Below are 20,181 nucleotides of genomic sequence, written 5' to 3' on the forward strand. Positions count from 1 at the left end.
TTCTGGCCCAGGAACGCACTTGATGGCCCCCTTGGCCAAGAGGGCCGTAACTTCCTCTTGCAGAAGTCGCAAGTGATTACCCGACGCGCGGTGGTATTGCGGTGGCATGGCTGGAGGGGTCGCCTCGAAGAGGAGGGAGTAGCCCCTTCGGACGATTTGCAGCACCCACCTGTCCAATGTGACAGTGCGTCAGTGGAGGAGGTGATGGCGAACTCTGCTCCCCACTGGCGTCACATGGGCCTGAAAGCTCGGACTAGGAGGGTTGTGAGGCGGATGCTGCATGGGTACGTGTGGACTGGCCTCGCCGTTGTCTCCGACCTCCGCCACGGCGGTTTCCACGGCCACCACCGCGTTGGAAATTAGTCTGCGGTGCGTGGCTGGCCGCACGTGTGGGGGCGCCCCTTCCTTGGCCGCGAAAGGCACCTGTTTGCTGGCGCGGGCCGAGAGGCCCAAGGATTTGGCCGTAGCCCTGGAGTCCATAAAGCGCTCAAGCGCATGGTCTTCCTTGTCGCCAAAAAGGCAATGGCCATCAAACGGCATGTCCATGAGTGTATTCTGGACATTGGCCGAAAAGTTGGCGGACCTCAACCAGGCGTGGCGACGAATCGCCACCGTCGTTGCCATCGCTCTGCCCAGTGAGTCGGTGGTATCCATCCCACACCGGATGGAAAAACGTGCTGCATCTCGACCCTCCGCAAGGGCTTGGGTGAGTTTAGCCCTGACCTCCGCCAGGCATTCTGGCAGCACGCCCGCGACCGTGTCCCACAGAGAGTGGGTGTAGTGGCACAAGAGGCATGCGGTGTTGGAAGACTGCAGTCCCAAACTCAGGGAGGAGAATACCTTCTTGCCGTATTGCTCTTACCTCTTGGATTCCCGATCGGGCAGAGCCGTCGGGAATGCGGTCTGGGAGTTGGAGGCCTGGATGACCAGGCTCTCGGGGGTGGGATGGGTGGACAGGAAACAAGGGTCGCCCGGGGCCGGGCGGTGAAGTCTGGGCACGTTCCTATCTACAGGCGGACCTGTAGTGGGCCTGGACCAAGTGCCCAAAAGAACTTCAGTCAAGGCCTCATTAAACGGCAGCAGAGGCTCAGCCGAGCTTGACTGCGGTTTAAGGACCTCAGTGAGGAGGTTAGTCCTCAGGGCCGCGACGGGGAGCTGTTATGGCAGGGTTTTTGGCTTTATTTAGCAGTGATAAAAGATCATTATTCTTGCTCGCATCTAGTATAGGCCTTCTTAGCCTGTGTTGGCCCTTTTAAGCCCTTTTTCCAGACCTAGAAGAGGATAGCTGCTTAATATGCCTTTATTCTTGACTTTAACCTGTCTATTGCCTATTGGCTTTGACATATTAGACATATTGGTATGGTTCATGTAGGTATTCTGACAGAGCTAAGGAGCATTTCACCCCTTTCAGGCCTAAAGCTAGAGAGACTCCATCTTGATGGAAGCAGAGAGGCTTTCTAGGGCAAAAGCAATGTTTATAGTTAAGGCTGTTGTGCTCGAGGGAAGATCCAGTTAGGACTGCTTCTTATCCGAGAAATGTGTTTTTCTCTTGGGCCCAGACGTAACAAGCAGATGGCCACTGCGGTTGCGTGAAAGCCTGGGAGCTGGCACAGGAATTCGGTAGGAGACAGCCCTCCTGTGGAAATTTCCATGAGGGGAGAGGAATCCATAATAGCGAGCTACAGGAGAGGAGGAGTGGTCAGTTCAGTTTTGGAAGTCATTGCAGCGTGGTGTGCAGTTCAGCGTGGTGCTCAAAACAACTTGGAGCACAGGACTGCTGGGAGCCCAGAACAACTTGGAGCTCTGAATAGCTTGCAGAGAGAGAGAGGATGTCTGCTAGGAGCTGCAGAATAGAGTGCAGTTCTTGAATGGAGAAAGAAGGCAGACGATTGCTGAAGATGAGGAGAGAGAAAAGCAGTGCAGAGAGCATCAAAGAAGGCTGTCAGCTGGAGCAACTGAACCAGAGGCGTGGTGATGTGGTGAAGGAGGGAGAGACAGAGAGAGCCCTAATCCCACCAGAGGCAGAGAGAGAAATCTTCCTTCTAATAGGTGAGGTAGTCTGAATTAGTTACATTTACACTCTACACTTAATCTTTTCCCTTTTTAGCGGAGTGTTCCTGTTATGTGTAATCCTTCTCTTTCAAGCGGTGTGTTCTACCTATAGTTTTTGTCAGATCTGTGTTGTATTAATAATAAATGACCCCATTAATTAATGAATTATTGTGCATGAGTTGTTTTATGATAAAGTTATCCTGGCTTCAAGCCAGTTGCTGTTGAGCCACTGATGGATAAGAGGGGGGTAGGAGCGCTTAAATCAGAGAACAACTCTAGCACATAGTGTGTATATCTTTGTCCTCATACAGTAAGAATAATCTTTCCTGGTAAGTATTGCTGTTTGAACAGATGCTACCCCTGATCAGGTAAGTAATAGTGAGGGAGAGAGGAGACTTGCAACCAAGGGACTAAGTTAGTACACCATCCTATAATAAAATATTCCCCCCCAGTTTATAACTAACTGGTGTGTAATCCCTATTCTTGTTCACTAAAGGTAAACATAGCTCCTAGGTAATTGCTGCATGAATGGATGAGTAATCCCAATCAGGTGAGTAGTGATCACATAAATAGGGAGTGAGTGAACCTTTGATGCCAAGAGCAGAGAGTACATTATATAATCCGGAACCATATCCAAAGTCATCATTGTAGTTTCATCCCGAGTAGACAGCTGAGATAATATCCCAATATATATATATATATATATGTATAGGTGTTCATAGGAATGTGGTCGTCGTTGATATGCGGCGTTAATGAGAGCACTGGGGAGGATTACCAGTGTGTAGGGCTGCCGGATTGCAGCCCGTGTGTAAATGAGAGCGGTGAGAGGGAGATCACCGTGTATGTTTCGCAGGATCGCGAACGCTTTGGAAAAGGAGAGCACTGGGGCTGCAGACCCACGTGTGTAGACGCACCAGATTGTGTGTCAGATCTGCCCTAGGGTAGAACGGTCTGGGTCAGGGTGGCCGCGAGACCAACTGATGTAAATAAGTGTGGTGTAGGGTATGGATATCCCTAGTAATCAGTGAGTATTCTTAGTATCCCTATAGATTTAGTGGTGTTCTTAATAATATGAGCTTGTATATTGCGAGTTCCCTATCCTCAGGTAGGTACCAGGTGCCTGGATATAGAGGAGTCCTGAGGACGGAAGGTGAGTACGTTTTGGCTGGGTCACAGGGGCCCCTGGGGGCTGATCCCATCTAAACAGAAAATCCAGCCATTACAGGAGCTCAAGGCACAAGGCCCTGGCCGCCTGCATCAGCACCACACTGTAAGTTGCCCCCTCCTCCATAGCCACGATAGGAGGGGAGACCAAACCAGTGTCTGGCGAAGTGTCCAGACCAATGGCATGCCCAAGTTCACCTGTCGAGTCCTGCTGGGACTGACAACCACGTGTCAGAGGGTCCTCAGACCCCTCCCAATACACCTCATCACCCATCTCCTGATAATCAGGGTTGTCAAAGGATGGGGCCGGTTCGTTGAAGTAAAAATCCCCAATCAGCGTCTAATACGGCGCCGAGCGGTGCCGCTCAGATACCATCGAGGGAGGCATCGGGGACGGCGTCGCCCGAAGGCAGCGCCGGAGGTGACACCCTAGGGATCGGTGCCGGTGAGGTCGTCAGGTCAACCGGCGACGACCGGGAAGCGGATCCAGCAGGGCCCTGCAGCGCCGGGCCCGAAGGAGTCGGCGGCCTCGGGGACGAAGCACCCGCCGGAGTCTGGGCCGAAGCACCAGACATGCTGGGGCCCCCAGACGGGTCCGCTGGGCCCAAAGGCGCCGCAGTGCCCGTCGGAGGAGAGAGCGACCTCATGGCCATGAGGAAGCGCTCGATCTCCTCCGGCGTCGCGTCCTGACCAGGTACCGGAGGGTATGAAGCAGGCCGCGACGCCCGTGACTCAGACGGAGCCGCGTGCGCGGTGTCACCCGAACCCCCGGCCGCATCGTGCGAGCGTAGGGACAGTCAGAAGAGCGAGGACGTCTCTTCAACTTCTTGTGCTTACCTGGCGACTTTGAGCCCGAAGACCGATGGTGACTCATGGAGCTATGATGGCTTCGACCCAGCGACCGGCCCCTCGACCTCCGTCCGGACCGGGACCTCTTGCGGCGCGGGCCGACTGCCGGAGCTCGAGCCGCTTGCGGGACTGCTCCCGCCTAGCTTTCGACATCAGGGTTTGGCAGTCGGGGCAGGCCTTGTCGTCGTGGTCGAAGCCAAGACAGTCAAGGCACCGGCGGTGAAGGTCGGTAACCGACATTAGTCGGTTGCAGTCCTCACAGGGTTTAAATCCAAGCATCCTTACCGGCACCGTTCGGAGTCGAGAAGACTCCGAAAAATGATCAAAAAGGATCGAAAAAGTTAGTCAAAAATGGACTATGGGTACCACTTTTTCCGGATCTGCGCTGCTGGCGCGGAAAAAAGAAGAACTGACGTCCGCGCTCGAGGGCGGCGTCTAGGTACTCCGGCGACGTCATCCCGGCGCTAACGACTGACGCGGAGCTGCAGACGACGCCTACCGACGCACAAATGTACTGCTACGCAAAAGTTTCCGGATCCAGATTGACGCCTGGGGATATTCTAAGGTAAGGAATCTAATACTAACCTGTTTCTTTCAGCTACTGTGTTCCTTGTTCACAGGACCACTTCTACACATGTTCTAATCTATTCCCACCCATCCGTGGTGGCTGGGATGTTACCACACTGTTGTCTCCTCTCCATTCAGTGTTAAGAGTGGGATGGGAGGGAAGAAAGGGGGAGGGTTTATTGGAAGTGTTTCCTGGCATGACAAATCATTTCTTTGCTCCTCCGACTTCTAACTTATTTCTAGCTATGCACCGATACACAGTTGCCCAAACGGGTAACAGATACACTTATTTCCTAAGTGGACAGATATCGACTTGGTTTACTAGGTCTTGGCCTTCGCTCACCTGGAAACAATGCAAGACCAGGCTGTTCCCCTGCTCATGTGTTCTACAACCGCACATATATCCCTACAACATGGCTAACTCCCCGCTTGCGGAGAAATCGAAAGGTGATCGCCCTAAAAGTTAAAGGGCTCAATCACCCAGTTAGGGGCAAAAAAAATTAAAAACTACCAATATAAACTCAAAGCTGATGTAGAGTTATTGCAAGAAACCGAGATCAGCCCTAAAGAGCTAGCTTTATTTGGGAATAACTGGATCAGTTTAACTTTATGTTCTCCTGCAAGATATGTAATCAAATGTAATGCAATAGGTGGAGCATTTACAACATTTTGAGCTATTGGCAATACAATAGCTTAAACCCTAGCAAATGCAAGTCCTATTGCATTGCAACATTTTTTTTGTTTATTAGCCCCCATGCAACACTTTCACATTTATGGAGGCTGCACCCCTTTCTTTAGACAAGCTGCGGCTAAAGAAAGGGGCGTGGCCAACATTAAAGTAAAACTGAAGCATGGGGTGCTTTGACAAAAAAAAGCATCTGTTTGTCAAGTTGACAAACAGATTCTTTTTCTGTAAAAGCACCCATGCTGCGCTTTCACTAATAGCGGTTCGCACCCTTCTTTAGACACGGCTTGTCTAAAGAAAGGGGTGCGGCCTTCATAAATGTGAAGGCGCTGCATGGGCGCTAGTAAACAAAAAAATTAAAAATAAGCACGGCTGCTATACTTAAAGCGGACCGCCATTACTAAGTAAAATAAATAAATAAATGTGGCTTCTATAGTTAAAGCGGAATGCCATTAATAAGTAAAATAAAAGCAAGCAACGTGCTGCGACGTAGTGGCTGGAATTGGGGAAAACCATTAAACAAAATAGTGCTCACAGCCAAGATAAAGCAGACCATGTAACCATACAAGTAAAAAGTCCAATCGTTATGGGAAGTAACAAATACAGACAAGGCGGTACCAAGGAGGGACTAACAAGCCTAATAATGACTCGGAAGCCTGAGTTTACGAAGGACAATGATACAAGCCAATTAAAAATAAGGGCGGAGCTTCAAAGCCATACTCCACTACTGTATGCCTGGCAGCAGTGCATGCGCTGCCCAGGCTGGACCTAAAAAAGGGGTGGGGTCCTTTATTGCCAGAAAATCAGGATTAACTATAGACTTGCATACGCTGGACAATGTCCTCAATGACTATGGTCTTAATTCGGATTACCCAGATTACTTGGATTCACTATCTAGCCCACTAAGCCTTGTTCCATATGATGGATTAGTCATCGTGGTCAATGATCTTAATTTCCCTGTATATACTATTCTAGATAGGCAATCAAAATCCTCATTTCAGACAAGATTCCATAAATTGCTCCTAAAACTGTGCTAAAGATTCAAACTATGTGATTCTTGGAGACTGCAACATCCTGACGCCAGGGACTATACCTTTTTCTCCAACCCCCCCCCCCCCACGTACTCAATAATCAACTACCTCCTGATCGAACACCCAACCCCCTCCCCTTATAGACTAAGGAGGCATCTTTCCCAGGCTAGTTTCCATCAAGGACACTGCCTCCATGGTCACCATCGGAAATACCATACATAAAGACAATTCAGCTGTAGAAGTCTCCCCTTCCACCTATTGGGATGCTCTTAAGACAACCGTCAGGGACTCAAATCAAAAGTCCTTTATTCAGTATTCAAATTTTAGAATAACCATAAAAGTACATTTATTTTAAAAAATGACATTAAAACAGTGATTAAAAATGATAACCTATAAGGGTATCAATAGTTAAAACATGGACAACCAATCCAGCGAATAACGTGCTACAGTACAAGCTAGTTGTTAGAGAATGTTCTAAGGATAATATAGGCATAAAAAGATAATGAATAACTTAGTTCATGTTAATGCTAAACAGCTCATTTATTACCCTAGGTTTGGCCTATGTTTTACACAAAACTTTAAGAATTGAGCAATAATTTTCGCAACGGATGGTTCCTCCAAAAATTGTAGAACAAGATAGGCAGGGTGACATCTCCTTACACCCAAGGCTTTTGATATCGGAATCAACCAACGGGTCCTCGGCTCTTTATAAAATTTACAAAATAGGACCAAGTGGATCGGGTGGATGTTTCGTCACAGGGACAAGTTATTAGGTTCGTAGACCAATCATTTATTTTTGGAAAGGACACCAGGCAATGGAATATATTCCACCTAAATCGAGTCAGCAAAAAACTTTCATAACCACTCAGATCAAAAGTTAAATATGGTTGTATAGCCACAGTGGTTTGTATTGTTAACATATGTTGAACGGAAGATCTACTTGCCTCGGTGGCCAACCTGAGATGCTCCAGATAGGTCAGGACATATTTTTTAAACCCTTTTCTGGATATTTCGGAAATTGTTGAAGGTGAATGGTAATACTTTGCCAAACCTAGATCATACACTTTTTTTTAATATACGCAAGCCAACCGATCTTATGCCCATTTTCAAGGGAAAGGCAATCCTGTAAAAGTCCTTGGCTAAAAGTAGCATTAGCAGATGGCCAAAGGCGGTGCCATAAAAGAATTGGTTGGAGCTGGACTATGTCATTAACATACGATAGGCCAAGTTCCAAATGGTAGTTGTAAGTAGAAGAGCTTTGGGGCACAGCGAGAAGAAATCTCAGAAAACTGTTCTCTGCTTTTTGTAGGGCTTCTGCTTTAGCAAAACCCCACACCCCTGCTCCATAGGTCACTACGCTTATGCATTTTGCCTGGTAGATTTGTATCAATTCCGCTGGTGGCATTTTTCCTAGTCTTTGTGCAAAACTAACTAATGCTATTGTCGCCCGCATAAAAAGTAGTTTTCTTGCCTTAATTGCCTTTCTCCATGAGCATTTGTCATCTATTACAATACCTAAGTAGGGATAGGTCTTTGTATTCCCAAGTTTAATATTTTCAATGGAGACATCCTTCGTTTTCTTGCGTCTAGATATCATGGACATTACAAATGTTTCTTTGATGTTCATTCTAAGATCTAGGTCAGCCATATAGCTATGGTATCTCTTGAGAGCGCGTTGAAGTTCTAGGGGGGGGGGGGGGGGGGGGTGGTTGAGCTAGTATCACGGCGTCATCTGGGTAGGGTAGAGCAGGTATTGGGCGTTTTTCAATAAGGGGTAAGTCCTGGCACCCCTCTAGCATAGCACATTCCAACCCATGTGTGTAATGGGTGAAAAGAAAGGCTGCCAGGACACATCCCTGCTTAGCCCCCTTTCCACACCGAATGCGGCCGCGAGTTCCCCCTTTTTTCAAAATCTCACCCTCGCCGTCAGGGACTCAATAATTGAGATTCAAAATAAACTGAACATAGCACATAGTATGAAACAAAGGGCAAGAGCAAGAAATCAAAGCCCTATAAACTTGGAAGACCTCTAGTTTAGACTCCAATACACTCACCCACCTAACGAAAAAAATAATACAAATACAATAGTACACTGAACAAGCAAGCTGGGGTTTGGGTTAATAAATACAAGAGCTTAAAATTGGGTGAAGCAAATAAAGCGGGGAAATTGCTAGGGTCCTATCTGAAACAGAGTTATAGGGGTATCAATGCACGCAAAGATAATTCAATTGTGGCACAAACCACTCCACAAAAGATTCTGGAAATCTTTAGAGACTTATGAGTTGCTATATAAAAATGACTGCAAGTCATCCACCAATAAACGCAGAGTACTTAAAGAGCATACATCTTCCTGCCATCACCAAGGAAGATAAAAACTCCCTTGATTTTCCATTAATCTCAGATGAAATTACCACGGTTATTAAATTGCTCAAACAAAACAAAGCTCTGGAGTGGCTTCACAGCTAACTTTTGTAAGACATTTGCCCCCCCCATTCTCAATACTGGACTATTAGACCTCAGGAAATTAGGATCTACTACAGGGACCGCAAGTAAAGCCGCCATTGTGGTGATCCCGAAAGAGGGTAAGGACCCAACCTGTGGGAAAAATAATAGGTCAATCTCTCTAACGGACCTAAACATGAAGGTAAATGCTAAAATTCTAAGCAAAATATTGGACCCCTTCTACCATGTTTAGTCGGACACAGTTTTCCTCTATGAAGAACCATATGTCCAGTGATAATACACGCATCTTATGTCAGATCCTTGAAAAGGCCAAGATCATCTCCCTCAGACCAAGGCAATAACATTAGATGCTGAAAAGGCGTATGACAGAGTCTGATGGACATTGCGTTGTGAAACCCTTCTAAAATCCAATCGACGTGAGACTTGCACAAGGATAGAATAGGTCTCTATAGTGGCTCTTGTGCTAGAGTGTGGGCTTGTGTCCCCTTCTTATACCTAAGAGAGAGGAACAAGGCCAGGTTTCATTTGCCCTGGCCCTCAAACCCTTACTCCATAACATCCAGTCAAACTACTCCATCACTAGCATTAGCTTTAATACATCTACCATGAAGGTGGCAGCCTATGCCGATGAAATCTTGATTACAGCTGGGAAGGCACGCCATTCCATTGCCGAATTAATACAAAAGATTTATGAATATGGGATACTTGTAGGATGTAATCCTAAATCTGAAGTAAAGGGGCTAGATAATATCTGTACTAGTGACCTCTTAGACAACTCAGGGCTGGTGTGGCAACCTCAGTTTTTAAAATATCAAGGTATAAATTTTGGATCAGATATCATAGGAACCTTACAGACCAATGAAAAATGTACACACAAAAAAATAGAAGACCTGCTGAATGGATGGAACACCGAAGGAGGGGTCACATACAAACAATTAAAATGATGGGGACCTCAATAGTCAACTATCTCATAAGTATGCAGCCGCTTTCTCTATCCGAAGACTTCAATCAACAAGCATTAAAAATGCAATCGGTCTCGCCGTTGATTAAGTTAAAGTCATTTGCTTTGCTAATGGTATTATATAGCAAAGCAATTGGCTTTAACTTAATGAAAGGCGAGACCTATTGCATCATTAATGCTTGTTTTTTATAGTGTTTTATATAGGTAACAAAATGGCAGCACCGCTGCATCTACATTGATTTTGCCACAGCGTTGTAGCCGGAAGGCTTACTAGATGGGGGTGCCTAGACAAATACCCTTAATATACAAAAGCAGCAGCAAGTATCACGATTCTAGCTCTGTTATAAGCCAGTATCCCACGAAAACGGTCATAAGTACTTTATGCAGGCAGGGAATCAGTGAACAACGGGAAGCTATGCTCGACTTTCCTGACCTGGTACATCACATGGGCTACACTTGCTTTAAAATAACAGCAAGAAAGTGGGCATTCTGACACAGAATGAGTCCACTAATCGTGGTGCAGGATGCCTCCCACTCTATGACTCGTCATGGTCCAGGCTTGTGATGAGCTCAGGCGCACAAGTGATGTTAGGCTTGAAATTGTATTCAGAGCTAGCAGTCATGACTGAGTGTTCACCAGTGAGAGAGGCCATCTGTGTGAACACAGGTCTACCACTTCGTGACACTGTAACTCAGCGCTAAAAGTCAATTACAAGTGTCTTCAAGCACGAGGTCTGCAGAGAGCCCAAGAAAGAACCTTCCAGAAAGGTGTGATGATGTCAGAGAAGGTGGCTGCCTGAACACTACCAAGCAACACAGCAACGAAGGTAGCTAATTTAAACTGGTGATGCTCTGCAGATGTCAGTTTAGATTATGAGTCTACGTGAGACCTGGAACAGGATGCAGCTAGGATCGCAGACCAGTCTGCCTCTTGGGGGAGAAACTGCTATATATAGGAATAAGAATGAGTTGGAAAGTGGCAGCCTTTGCCAGTCCACAAACGCATTTCATGAGACGTAACACCCTGTCACACAGACACTGCTCAACCCTTAGTGCAGGCCGCTGGTGCCACGGAACAGGTGTTGGAGTGTCTGTAGATCGCTTTATCTTAAAATGCCCTTTCCAGATTACATGTGCGCCAAACTGAAATTCAGCTTTTAAGCTATTTTAAATGGCCTTTGAAGCATCAATCCACTCCTTCCCGCTAATCCACCAAAATCAACGCGCGAAAGGAGGTGGTGGTGGGATTCGGTTTAAAACTAGGATAACTGGACGACCTGCATTACCAGTAAATATCCAAGCAGTCAGAAGCACGCTGCATGTATGGACTGAAACCAATTTAGGCCCATTTTTCAGTCCCCCTTCATACTACACTCATCAGAGACGAGGCACCTGCGAAGCTTTGAAGATCTTAGAGTTGCTTTTCCTTTCTTTTATAAAAGACTTAACCCATGATTCCTATGTGGAGTTCCAGCCATTTTATTGATCCTCATTATCAAAAAGGTTGACACGCGAACATTATAGTTTCGAGCAAAGTTCCTTCAGGGACAGGCACTACGTGGTTGTGAAACGCCTTCATGGACCAACCCGGGGCTGGAGTAACCACATTCTGCAGAAAACGTTATTGTAACACCTCTCTCCCCACAAATCCACATTTGAGAGTCACACAATGGAACCCTAAACTAAAGTTTGGTAACGTAAAACAGAACCAAACAAAAAACCCTCTTTCCCAAAAGACTTAAAAATGATTTTCTTAGCGAGTAAGGTAATAACTGAAAACCTGGCGTCTTTAGTTCTAAAACTGGCATATTTTATTGTGTGATCCTAAAAAGATCTACGTCTACCACTGCCTCGGGTTCAAGATGCACAATCACTGAGAAAGAATCAGTATTGAGACTACATAACAACATACATTCCTACCATCCTCTGAACATTGCACTGGGCGTGCAAGTAACGAGACAGTCCTTGGCCGAGGTAAAGCGCTTGGCCTATGATGTTTGCCTTCAAACCACTACACACTGACGTTTGGACGCATCATTGCCCACAAAGCAGTGCGTCCCTAATTCTCGACAGCTTCCCTAAAAAACAATAACTTTCTGCTATGGAATGTCTGCATTTAATCCACATTTCTTCATGATACAACATACTTGTAAGGAGGAAGTGTTGCCTCCCCCTAAACACGCTAGAAGAACTGCACTTTTATGGGCTTTGAACTAGCCGAGACACCCCTCCGAACATGTCCAGTGCACCCACCCTTGGAAAGAAATGCTGCCCCGGCTCAATGTGGAACTATGTCCCAGGTCCTGGAGGCTCACTTTACAACTTCTAGGGATGATGAACTATACTGTCTGCAGAGAAAGGGTGCGAAGAATACAAGCATGCAACTATTTACTGTACATATTCGGACGCGTTTTGTGTTAAAATGTACGATGTTCGCAAGAAAAAAAGCGTTATACTTGAAGCAATTACATCAAAGTGAATTTTAAACCAAATAAAAGCATATGACACAAACACGCACCCAGATTAAAAAAACGCCATAGGCAATATATAGAAAACATACAGTAAACATTTTAAAAGAAATATGGCATGTGCTCGTTCCCCCACACCTGCACCCCTCTAAATTTCATCAACAATCTTCTGAGCCCAGAGTCTTAACTCCAAGGCAGGAGGCACAGACACCCCCTGTGAAAACAAACTTGCGTCTACACTTGCTACACCGCCTTGCCATTCACACGCAACTTCTAAATAAATGTCTTGATTTTCCATTACGTCGTGGGGTCTACTATAGCGCATCCTCTGGGGCGGACAACAAAATGACACTCAGGAGGACGGGGATGGGAGGGAAAGTGATAGCTGCCAATGTGCGTGCTGGGTTCACGCAGGAACAGGAGATGTGCATGCGTACGGAGTCCACATCTCCTGTCCGACGCGTGCACATCTCCTGTACGGGCGTGCCATCTCCCTTAGGAAGAGAAACCGGCGACTATAGGTCTCGCCAAGGTGAGCAGCGCATGCGCTGCATCGCTAGGCTAGCCACAAATCTGGGCGGAGTTAATCTGGAGGACTTTAGAAATTATCAAACTGCATTTCTAGCCTGACAGGGCTCCTTATGGTTTTCTTGACGCCCAGAATACATCCCCTCACAGTTCCTAGTTAAAAAGGAGATCCTTGAAGAACTGCATCTCATTATGCTCTTGTTCACCAAGATCAAATCCTCCCATCCAGCCAACTATGCTCTTGTTCACCAAGATCAAATCCTCCCATCCAGCCAAATAGATTTTTGACAATACAAAAAAGGGCTCTTTTAAAAAAAGGACATATTTGATAATCTTAATTAACCAGTCTAATTCGATTTCAATCTGGAATAATCCTTAATTCAAAATACAGGACACCAGTGTATTGGAGCTCCTGGTCCCCAAAAAGCTGAAGCAATTAGGTACACAACAAGCAGGTCTCTCTTTTAAAGAAATCTAACTAGATCATTTGCTGGATTTGGACTATGACTTCATTAAACTCACTGCTAGCATGTGTAAGTAAGTCTAAGTACTCCCATAAAGACCCCTCATTATCTCCTCGTTTACTAAGTTTGGCTACCAATCTTCCAGATTTTATCACCCCCTAAAACCCAAAACTACACGCTTGACTTCCATTTTATAAAAATAAATGGTACACATCAGATACAAGGTCACCGGATGATTGGGGCCGATTTGGAAATTGGCAACTTCTCATAAAATTGGTACAAAGTACCCCACCTCAGGAACTTGAATTATCTATTTTATTAGCACAGATCCCAAGTCTGTCACACCGACGCGTTTCGCCTGGTGGCCTCTCTCACGTTAGGTGGCACTACTTTTTACATCTGTATTTAAAGCATAATATCTTATTACACCTTCCCATTGATTTCTGGGAGTTGTAGTTTCAACCTTTCTAACATACAGAGCACCTTTAGTGACAGAATTGGTTTCTACATTTTCTTTTTGGCCACAGTGGGTTGTACATAACTAAGTTGCCGTTCATTTGTAAATTGTTTAATTGCACAGAGTATAGGAATTCAATTTTGCCCGTCCTTGGTAGGAGATGACAAAAAATCCTATTTAAATTACTGCTTAGTACATTATGTTGATAATAGTGCAATGTATTCACTATTCGTCCTAAAAAACCCCCATTATCTCCTCGTTTACTAAGTTTGGCCACCAATCTTCCAGATTTTATCACCCCCTAAAACCCAAAACTACATGCTTGACTTCCATTTTATAAAAAGAAATGGTACACGTCTGATACAATGTCTCGGGATGATTGGGGCTGATTTAGAAATCGGCAACTTCTCATAAAATGTTTCCATCCCTTCCCCAAACGAAATACTGGCTCCTACATAGGACATTTTGTGCTCCCTTGCGTTTCCATAAAATTCCACTTCGAGATGATCCAATGTGCTGGAATTGCAACAAGGGCTGCGGAGACCTACCACACCTACTCTTATACTATGGTGATGCATCTCATTTATGGGACCAGGTATTTGATTTTATCTGGTCCCTATTTGGGATCCAATTGAAAATGGATTATCTAACTCATCCAGGGTTTACTGGACCCTCATGTACGGTCAAGTAATGATAGCTATCCTGCGGACAGTGGCCTCTAAATATGTACTTTATAACTGGAAAATCACTGCTGCCACCTCCTTTAAATCTATCTTGGCTGAATTGCAACTCACAAGAGGTGCAGATAACATTACTCTTCAACATTCTTCCTGGAGAACGCAGTTCAGATCCGTATGGAAGACGCTGAACAACTATTTTGCCAGCACTCATGACAGACAGCTTGACTGGAAGGTACCATGATTCCCTTTTCTTCATACTAATATCTTTATAATAGAGGGACGGACCATGTTGCATATCTTAACCTAGTTGCATATTTCAGATGTTTTAGCCATCCACAGCAAACTTTGATATTCCATCAGAAGTTACATACTGCCTGTTTTACAAGACTTTCAATACTTCACCCCACAGATTATATATCAACGATTAGCCTTTGTATTTTCATATGCCCTAGTTACCATGTCTGTTACACAAGGTTTTGCATATGGAAAATTTTGTCTGCAGCAATATCATGCGGTCTGTAGCAATTCCACTTATTTCTCTTTACTTTTAGATTTGATGTTGTGTTTTATGATTTGTTTTGTAATATGGTATATATATTTTTTTTACAAGGAATGATATCATGTACCCGCTTAGAACAATACGTGGTGTGTACTGCTGTATCATGACGGCCTTTTTATTTACTCAAAAAACAAAAAAAGATTTTGAAATCAAAAAAACGTCTAACTTGTCTGTTGTAACATAGGAGATAACTGCTTTGTAGGAAGGGTATTGCATAGGGTAACGTTTAGCATCCATAATATTTCCCTTGCGACTAAAATTCAAAATCGGAATCCACCCCACCATCTTCATGCAGCTGTGCTTATTTACACATTCTGTACTGTTAGGGTCTTTACACAAGAACATACCTGTGCACAGAACGTAGTAGTGCTGGCTCAATCAAATGTAAACATGCTCAAGACAACAAAGGAATTTGATGAATTCAACAATTAGAAACAGATTCAATTCAGAGAAAAATATATACGCAGGGTCAGAAAACATTACTACAGCTTCTAAAAAGTACGTATTTTCTAATAATGCCAACATTAGGAGAGGTCATGTTAAATTGAAAAAAAATGCCAAGTGCAGTGTCTAAATTGTTACCTGTTTTGTGTGTGTGAGAGGACTCATCTGTTACGGTGTGTGCTCGTGGTGTCACATAGCGGATGGACGTCTCTTCAAGATACTTGTCTACAAGGTCCGGACACACTGGAAAATAGAGGTTCTTATGTCAGATAAAAGACATGGCCCATTCCAGAGGCATCATTTAAACAAAGAAGGTTATCAAGTCATCCATATTTCACGGGGCCTAAAGGTCAAACTCTGCTTCTTTCTTGCTCCAAGAGTCACCTGTGAATATACAGCAACCCAAGCAGCAAACGCAAATAACGTTTTCAGTACAATACAACGTACTTGTGCCTACAAATGTCAACTAATGGAATACTAAATGGAAAAAGGCGAATAACGGCGGACCGGATAGCCGCACTTCACTGCTATATTCCCTGTATGGTAAATCTAAAGATAGTTCGGGTTGGTGTGCACATACAACTCCTGCAACTGCCGTTGTTGGATGCCAACTGCCAAGCAGAGAAAGAACTACACCAGAATTTGGAGTGGTGCACTACCCAGGTGGTCAGTTCAATAACTATGTTCACTTGTAGGGTTGTATCAAAAATCAATCCTTTATTTTCAAAGTCATCCGACAATACAAAGTTCCAGCTAACACATTTCGTTCATTTAGCAATGAACTACTTCAGGGCAATCGTTCGAAGGGACCGCAAGGAGAATAGTTCATCCTACAGCCGTGTCCTGTGATGCACGTGGTGCGGGCCAGCTCCGTTGAGCCCGTCTAAGTCGTCACAACCAAGCATCAGTTCCGCAAGTTGCCAGTGGTCGCAGTATTGAAACGAGTGCGGCTGCCTTGATAAGGGCCAAGATTCGTGGTTCTGAGAAACAGTACGCCTGGGTGTGTCCCGACCCGGCTCCTACTCTACTATAAGACTTTGTTTTGCAGCATGTGTTGTGGAAGATCACAGATCGAATCAAGACTGGTAAATCTCCCTCCCCCCCCCCAAAAGAAGTAAATGCTGAAGGTGTTTGATGACACAAATAAAGTTTTCATACAATACAACATACTTGTGCCTACAAATGTCAACTAATGGAATACTACCAAGGAAATCCAGTGTATCTCCCTTCTTGCTTGAAGAAGGAGTATGTAAGTGTTTGTTTTTCTCTGGCATACCAAATGTGTGTACACCTACCAATGCATCTAGCACCTCCTCCAGAAGCCATTTTGCCCACAGTAACTGTGCAAAGCAGCAAATAATTGTGATTTCTTTCTAACTTTTATTACACTAGTCCCCTTTCTACATAAAGTGTGTGCAGTGCCTTTCTTTTTGAGAATTTTCAAAATTCAGCAGTTCAATTAACTAAATAGTTTGGATGGACAAGTTACTTACCTTCAGTAACACAATCTGGTAGAAACCTCATCTACCTTTGAACTCCCAGCCGTTAGGCGGGATCTGAAATTTTTTTGATAGCAGTACCCCTGCACACCGATAGGTGAGGTCTCAGGGTCTGGTTCGCCGTCAATATAGGCGCCACCCAGGCGCACTGGCAACATTACTTTTTGTGACTTTCCATGCCAAAAGTGCAGAGCCATGAATTGACTGACCCTGGTGTGTTAAACAAGTAGGGCCCTGAAGAGGAACAGCCCTGGCACTAAAGCTAATCCACAGTGCGGGAGGATTTGTGAGGAATCTGTGGCTAGATCATGTCTCTACCAGATAAGTGTTACCGAAAGTAAGCAACTTGTCCATCTGATAAAGACATCTAGCCGCAGATTCCTTTCCTTTGAACAGATACTCAGGCAACACCTCTCCCAGAGGGGAGTCTGCGGAAAAGCATCAAACCGTAAAGTCCTGCAAGGCAGACCGGCCAAAGAGCCCCTCCCTGCAGAATGGATTGTCCAGACATTAATGTCTGGTGAACATGTGCAGAGATGCCCACACTACGCTGAAGAGCTGTGGTGGCCGTCTTCGTTCTGATCAAAACCGCCCCAAAGCCTTCAGGAGGCTGTTTCTTTGCCAAGGCGTAACAAATTTGTATGCAGAGGATGACTCAACTTGAAATGGTCCTCTCCTGTACAGCACACCCCTTCTTTGCTCCAACATACCCTAGAAAGAGTTGGCCAACCACCCAAAACTCTTTAGTGTGATCAAGGTACAACGATGAAACCCTTTCTGGATGTACACAGTGGTGACGCTCCTCTTCCTTAGAAGGATGCAGAGGTGCATAGAAGTAGGGCAGGGTAACAGACTGTCCCAGATGGAAAAGTGAAAAGAAGCCCTAGTGCGGAGCAAAAGTTTGTCCAGAAACATAGTCCGGTAAGAGCCTGCAGTTCACTCACCCTCCTGGCAGAAGTTATTGCCACTAAAAAGGCTGTTTGGATAGTGAGCAGCTGGAGGGGATAGGTTTGCAAAGGTTCAACCGGTGCACACTTCAAGTAAGTGAGAGCCAAATTAAGGTTCCACTTGGGCATGATAAAAGGTGGAGGGGGGAAACAAATGGGCAAGCCTCTTCAAAAATCTCTGTACAAGAGGAGATTTAAATAGAGGTGGCTGGTCGGGCAACCGAAGAACAGCAGACTGAGGCAAAAGGTAGCCCTGCAGAGTGTCCAGAGCAGAGCCCTGCTGGGCCAAAGAGAATGAAAAGAAGAATATAGGAGAGGGAAGTAGACAATGGGACAACAGACCATTCTGTACAGTATTTACAAAATCTTTGCAATAGGCAGGCATATACCGACTTTGTGGAGGGACGTCTGGTTGCCAGACTTCGGGAGGAGGGTCATAAGCTGTCAGCTGTCGCTGCTCAATTTCCACACAACCAGGCGGAGGGTGGACAGGTTTGTGTAGAGGACCCTCCCCTACAACTGTGACAGAAGATACTTTCAATGTGGCAGCATGATAGGAGGATCGATGCTCATTTGCAGAAGATCGGGATACCACACTCTCCAATCCCAGAAAGACTTGGGCCCGATCACTACTGATCATCTTAAGCACTCTGGGCAGGAGTGATATGGGCAGAAAAGCATACAGGAGGCTTGTGCTCCACTCGTGATGAAAAGCGGCGCTGAGCGAGAGCCGCCTTGGAAACTTCAATGCGTTATACTGCTGTAATTGCATGTTCTCTTCTGAGGCAAACAGATCTAACCTTTTCCTACGGAAGAAAGAGACCTTGCACCACTTCCGGGTGGAGACGCCACTCGTAATCCTAAAGTCACCAATGGCTGAGTTTGTCCGCTCTGGTGTTCAAAGAACCGGCCAGACGTTGAACCATCAGGGATATGCCCTGTTCTTCCAGCCAAGTCCAGAGACGTAGGGCCTCTTGACAAAGGGTCCACTACCCCACTCCGCCCTGTTTGTTGCAGTACCACATAGTGGTAGTCTTGTGTGTGAACACCTGAACAACCTCAGTTATTCTCAACGAAATCCAGAAAAGCAGCATAAATATCGGTATCATAGCCAGAATATCCTGGACTACCACACGGGAGGATAAGCCCGAAACTGCAACGTGTCCAGAGCTGCTCCGATTAAAGGGAGCATCTGATAGGGAGTCAGGTGTGACTTTGGCAAGTTGATACTGAAACCCAGCAAATGCAGGAGGTTCACCATAGTCTGGAGGTGGGAGACGGCTGCTTCGTCCAGGCACGCCTTCGAAGGGCATGTCCATAAGGTTAGCTTGGACATCCTCTGAAAAGCCAGACATCCTCAGCCAGGCGTGCTGCCTCATGCCACAGTCAATTAAATCTGTCTAGTGAGTCTGTTGTGTCCAAGCCACATCGAATGGAACACTTCGCTGCAATTCTCGCATCTGAAAAAGCTTGGCAAAGGAGAGCCCGGTCCTCCTCAAAGACTCTTGGCAGCACTTGCACAACTGTATCCCATATCAAATGGGAATAACGGCCAAAGAGGCATGCAGTGTTTACCAACCACAAAGCAAGGCTGGCGGAAGAAAAGATCTTACTTAGCTGTCCAGCCTTTTGGATTCCCTGTCCGGGGTGCGGAAGGGAGCATGCCACAGGAAGTGGAAGCTTGGTCCACCAAGCTCTGTGGAGTGGGAGGGTTGGAGAGGAAAACTGGGTCGCCCAGTGCTGGGATGTGGCGGCAGGCAATACTTCTGTTCACAGGAGCCCCTGTGCTGGGCTTGGACTAGGTGCCGAGTAGAACATCTGTCAAGGCATTGTTAAAAGGCAGCAAGGTTTCAGAGGTTGAGACGCCAGGCTGCAGGACATCCATCAAGACGTTAGTCTTGACTGCCACTGTAGGAAGCTGAAGGTTCAAGATAAACGCAGCCCTATGCACCACCATTGCAAAAGAAGACCTCTCCTCCATAGCCAGGTTAGGGGGAGACAGCATGCCAGGATCTGGAGAAGTGTCCAGGCCGCTGGCATCGCCCAGGTCCTCATACCAGTCCAGGTCTTTATTTGGTTACGGGATATCTAACGAATCCTGCTGCCCCTCCCAATCATCATCATCCATTCCTAATCCTTCAGAATGGGGCAGAGTGAATGGCATGGAGCCGTACAGCTCTGTCAGTGCCGGTCTCGGGGGACGCCCAACTGGCTCCATGTCATCAATGACAATGGGGGAGGTGCTGCCAATGCAGAGGGTCTCTAAGTCAGATGCGGCGCCAGAGAAGATCGAAGAGGTACGGCCGGCACGGATCCAGGGAAGAATCCAAGAGGAGGCTGTGGCACTGAGGCCGGAGATGTGG

General features: G+C 45.9%; 1 protein-coding gene across 1 annotated transcript in view; it reads right to left on the reverse strand.

The window, feature by feature from the left end:
• DEDD (death effector domain containing) overlaps positions 1-20,181 on the reverse strand; it is a 98,082-nt gene that overhangs the window by 35,170 nt on the left and 42,731 nt on the right. Inside the window, exon 3 of the mRNA XM_086945428.1 lies at positions 15,511-15,615. Within this exon, the coding sequence (XP_086801554.1) occupies positions 15,511-15,615 (105 nt within the window). The remainder of the gene's footprint in view (positions 1-15,510; positions 15,616-20,181) is intronic.

Source organism: Lissotriton vulgaris, chromosome 12 (genome assembly GCF_964263255.1).
Source record: "Lissotriton vulgaris chromosome 12, aLisVul1.2, whole genome shotgun sequence".
In the NCBI taxonomy this organism is placed as follows: Eukaryota; Metazoa; Chordata; class Amphibia; order Caudata; family Salamandridae; genus Lissotriton; species Lissotriton vulgaris.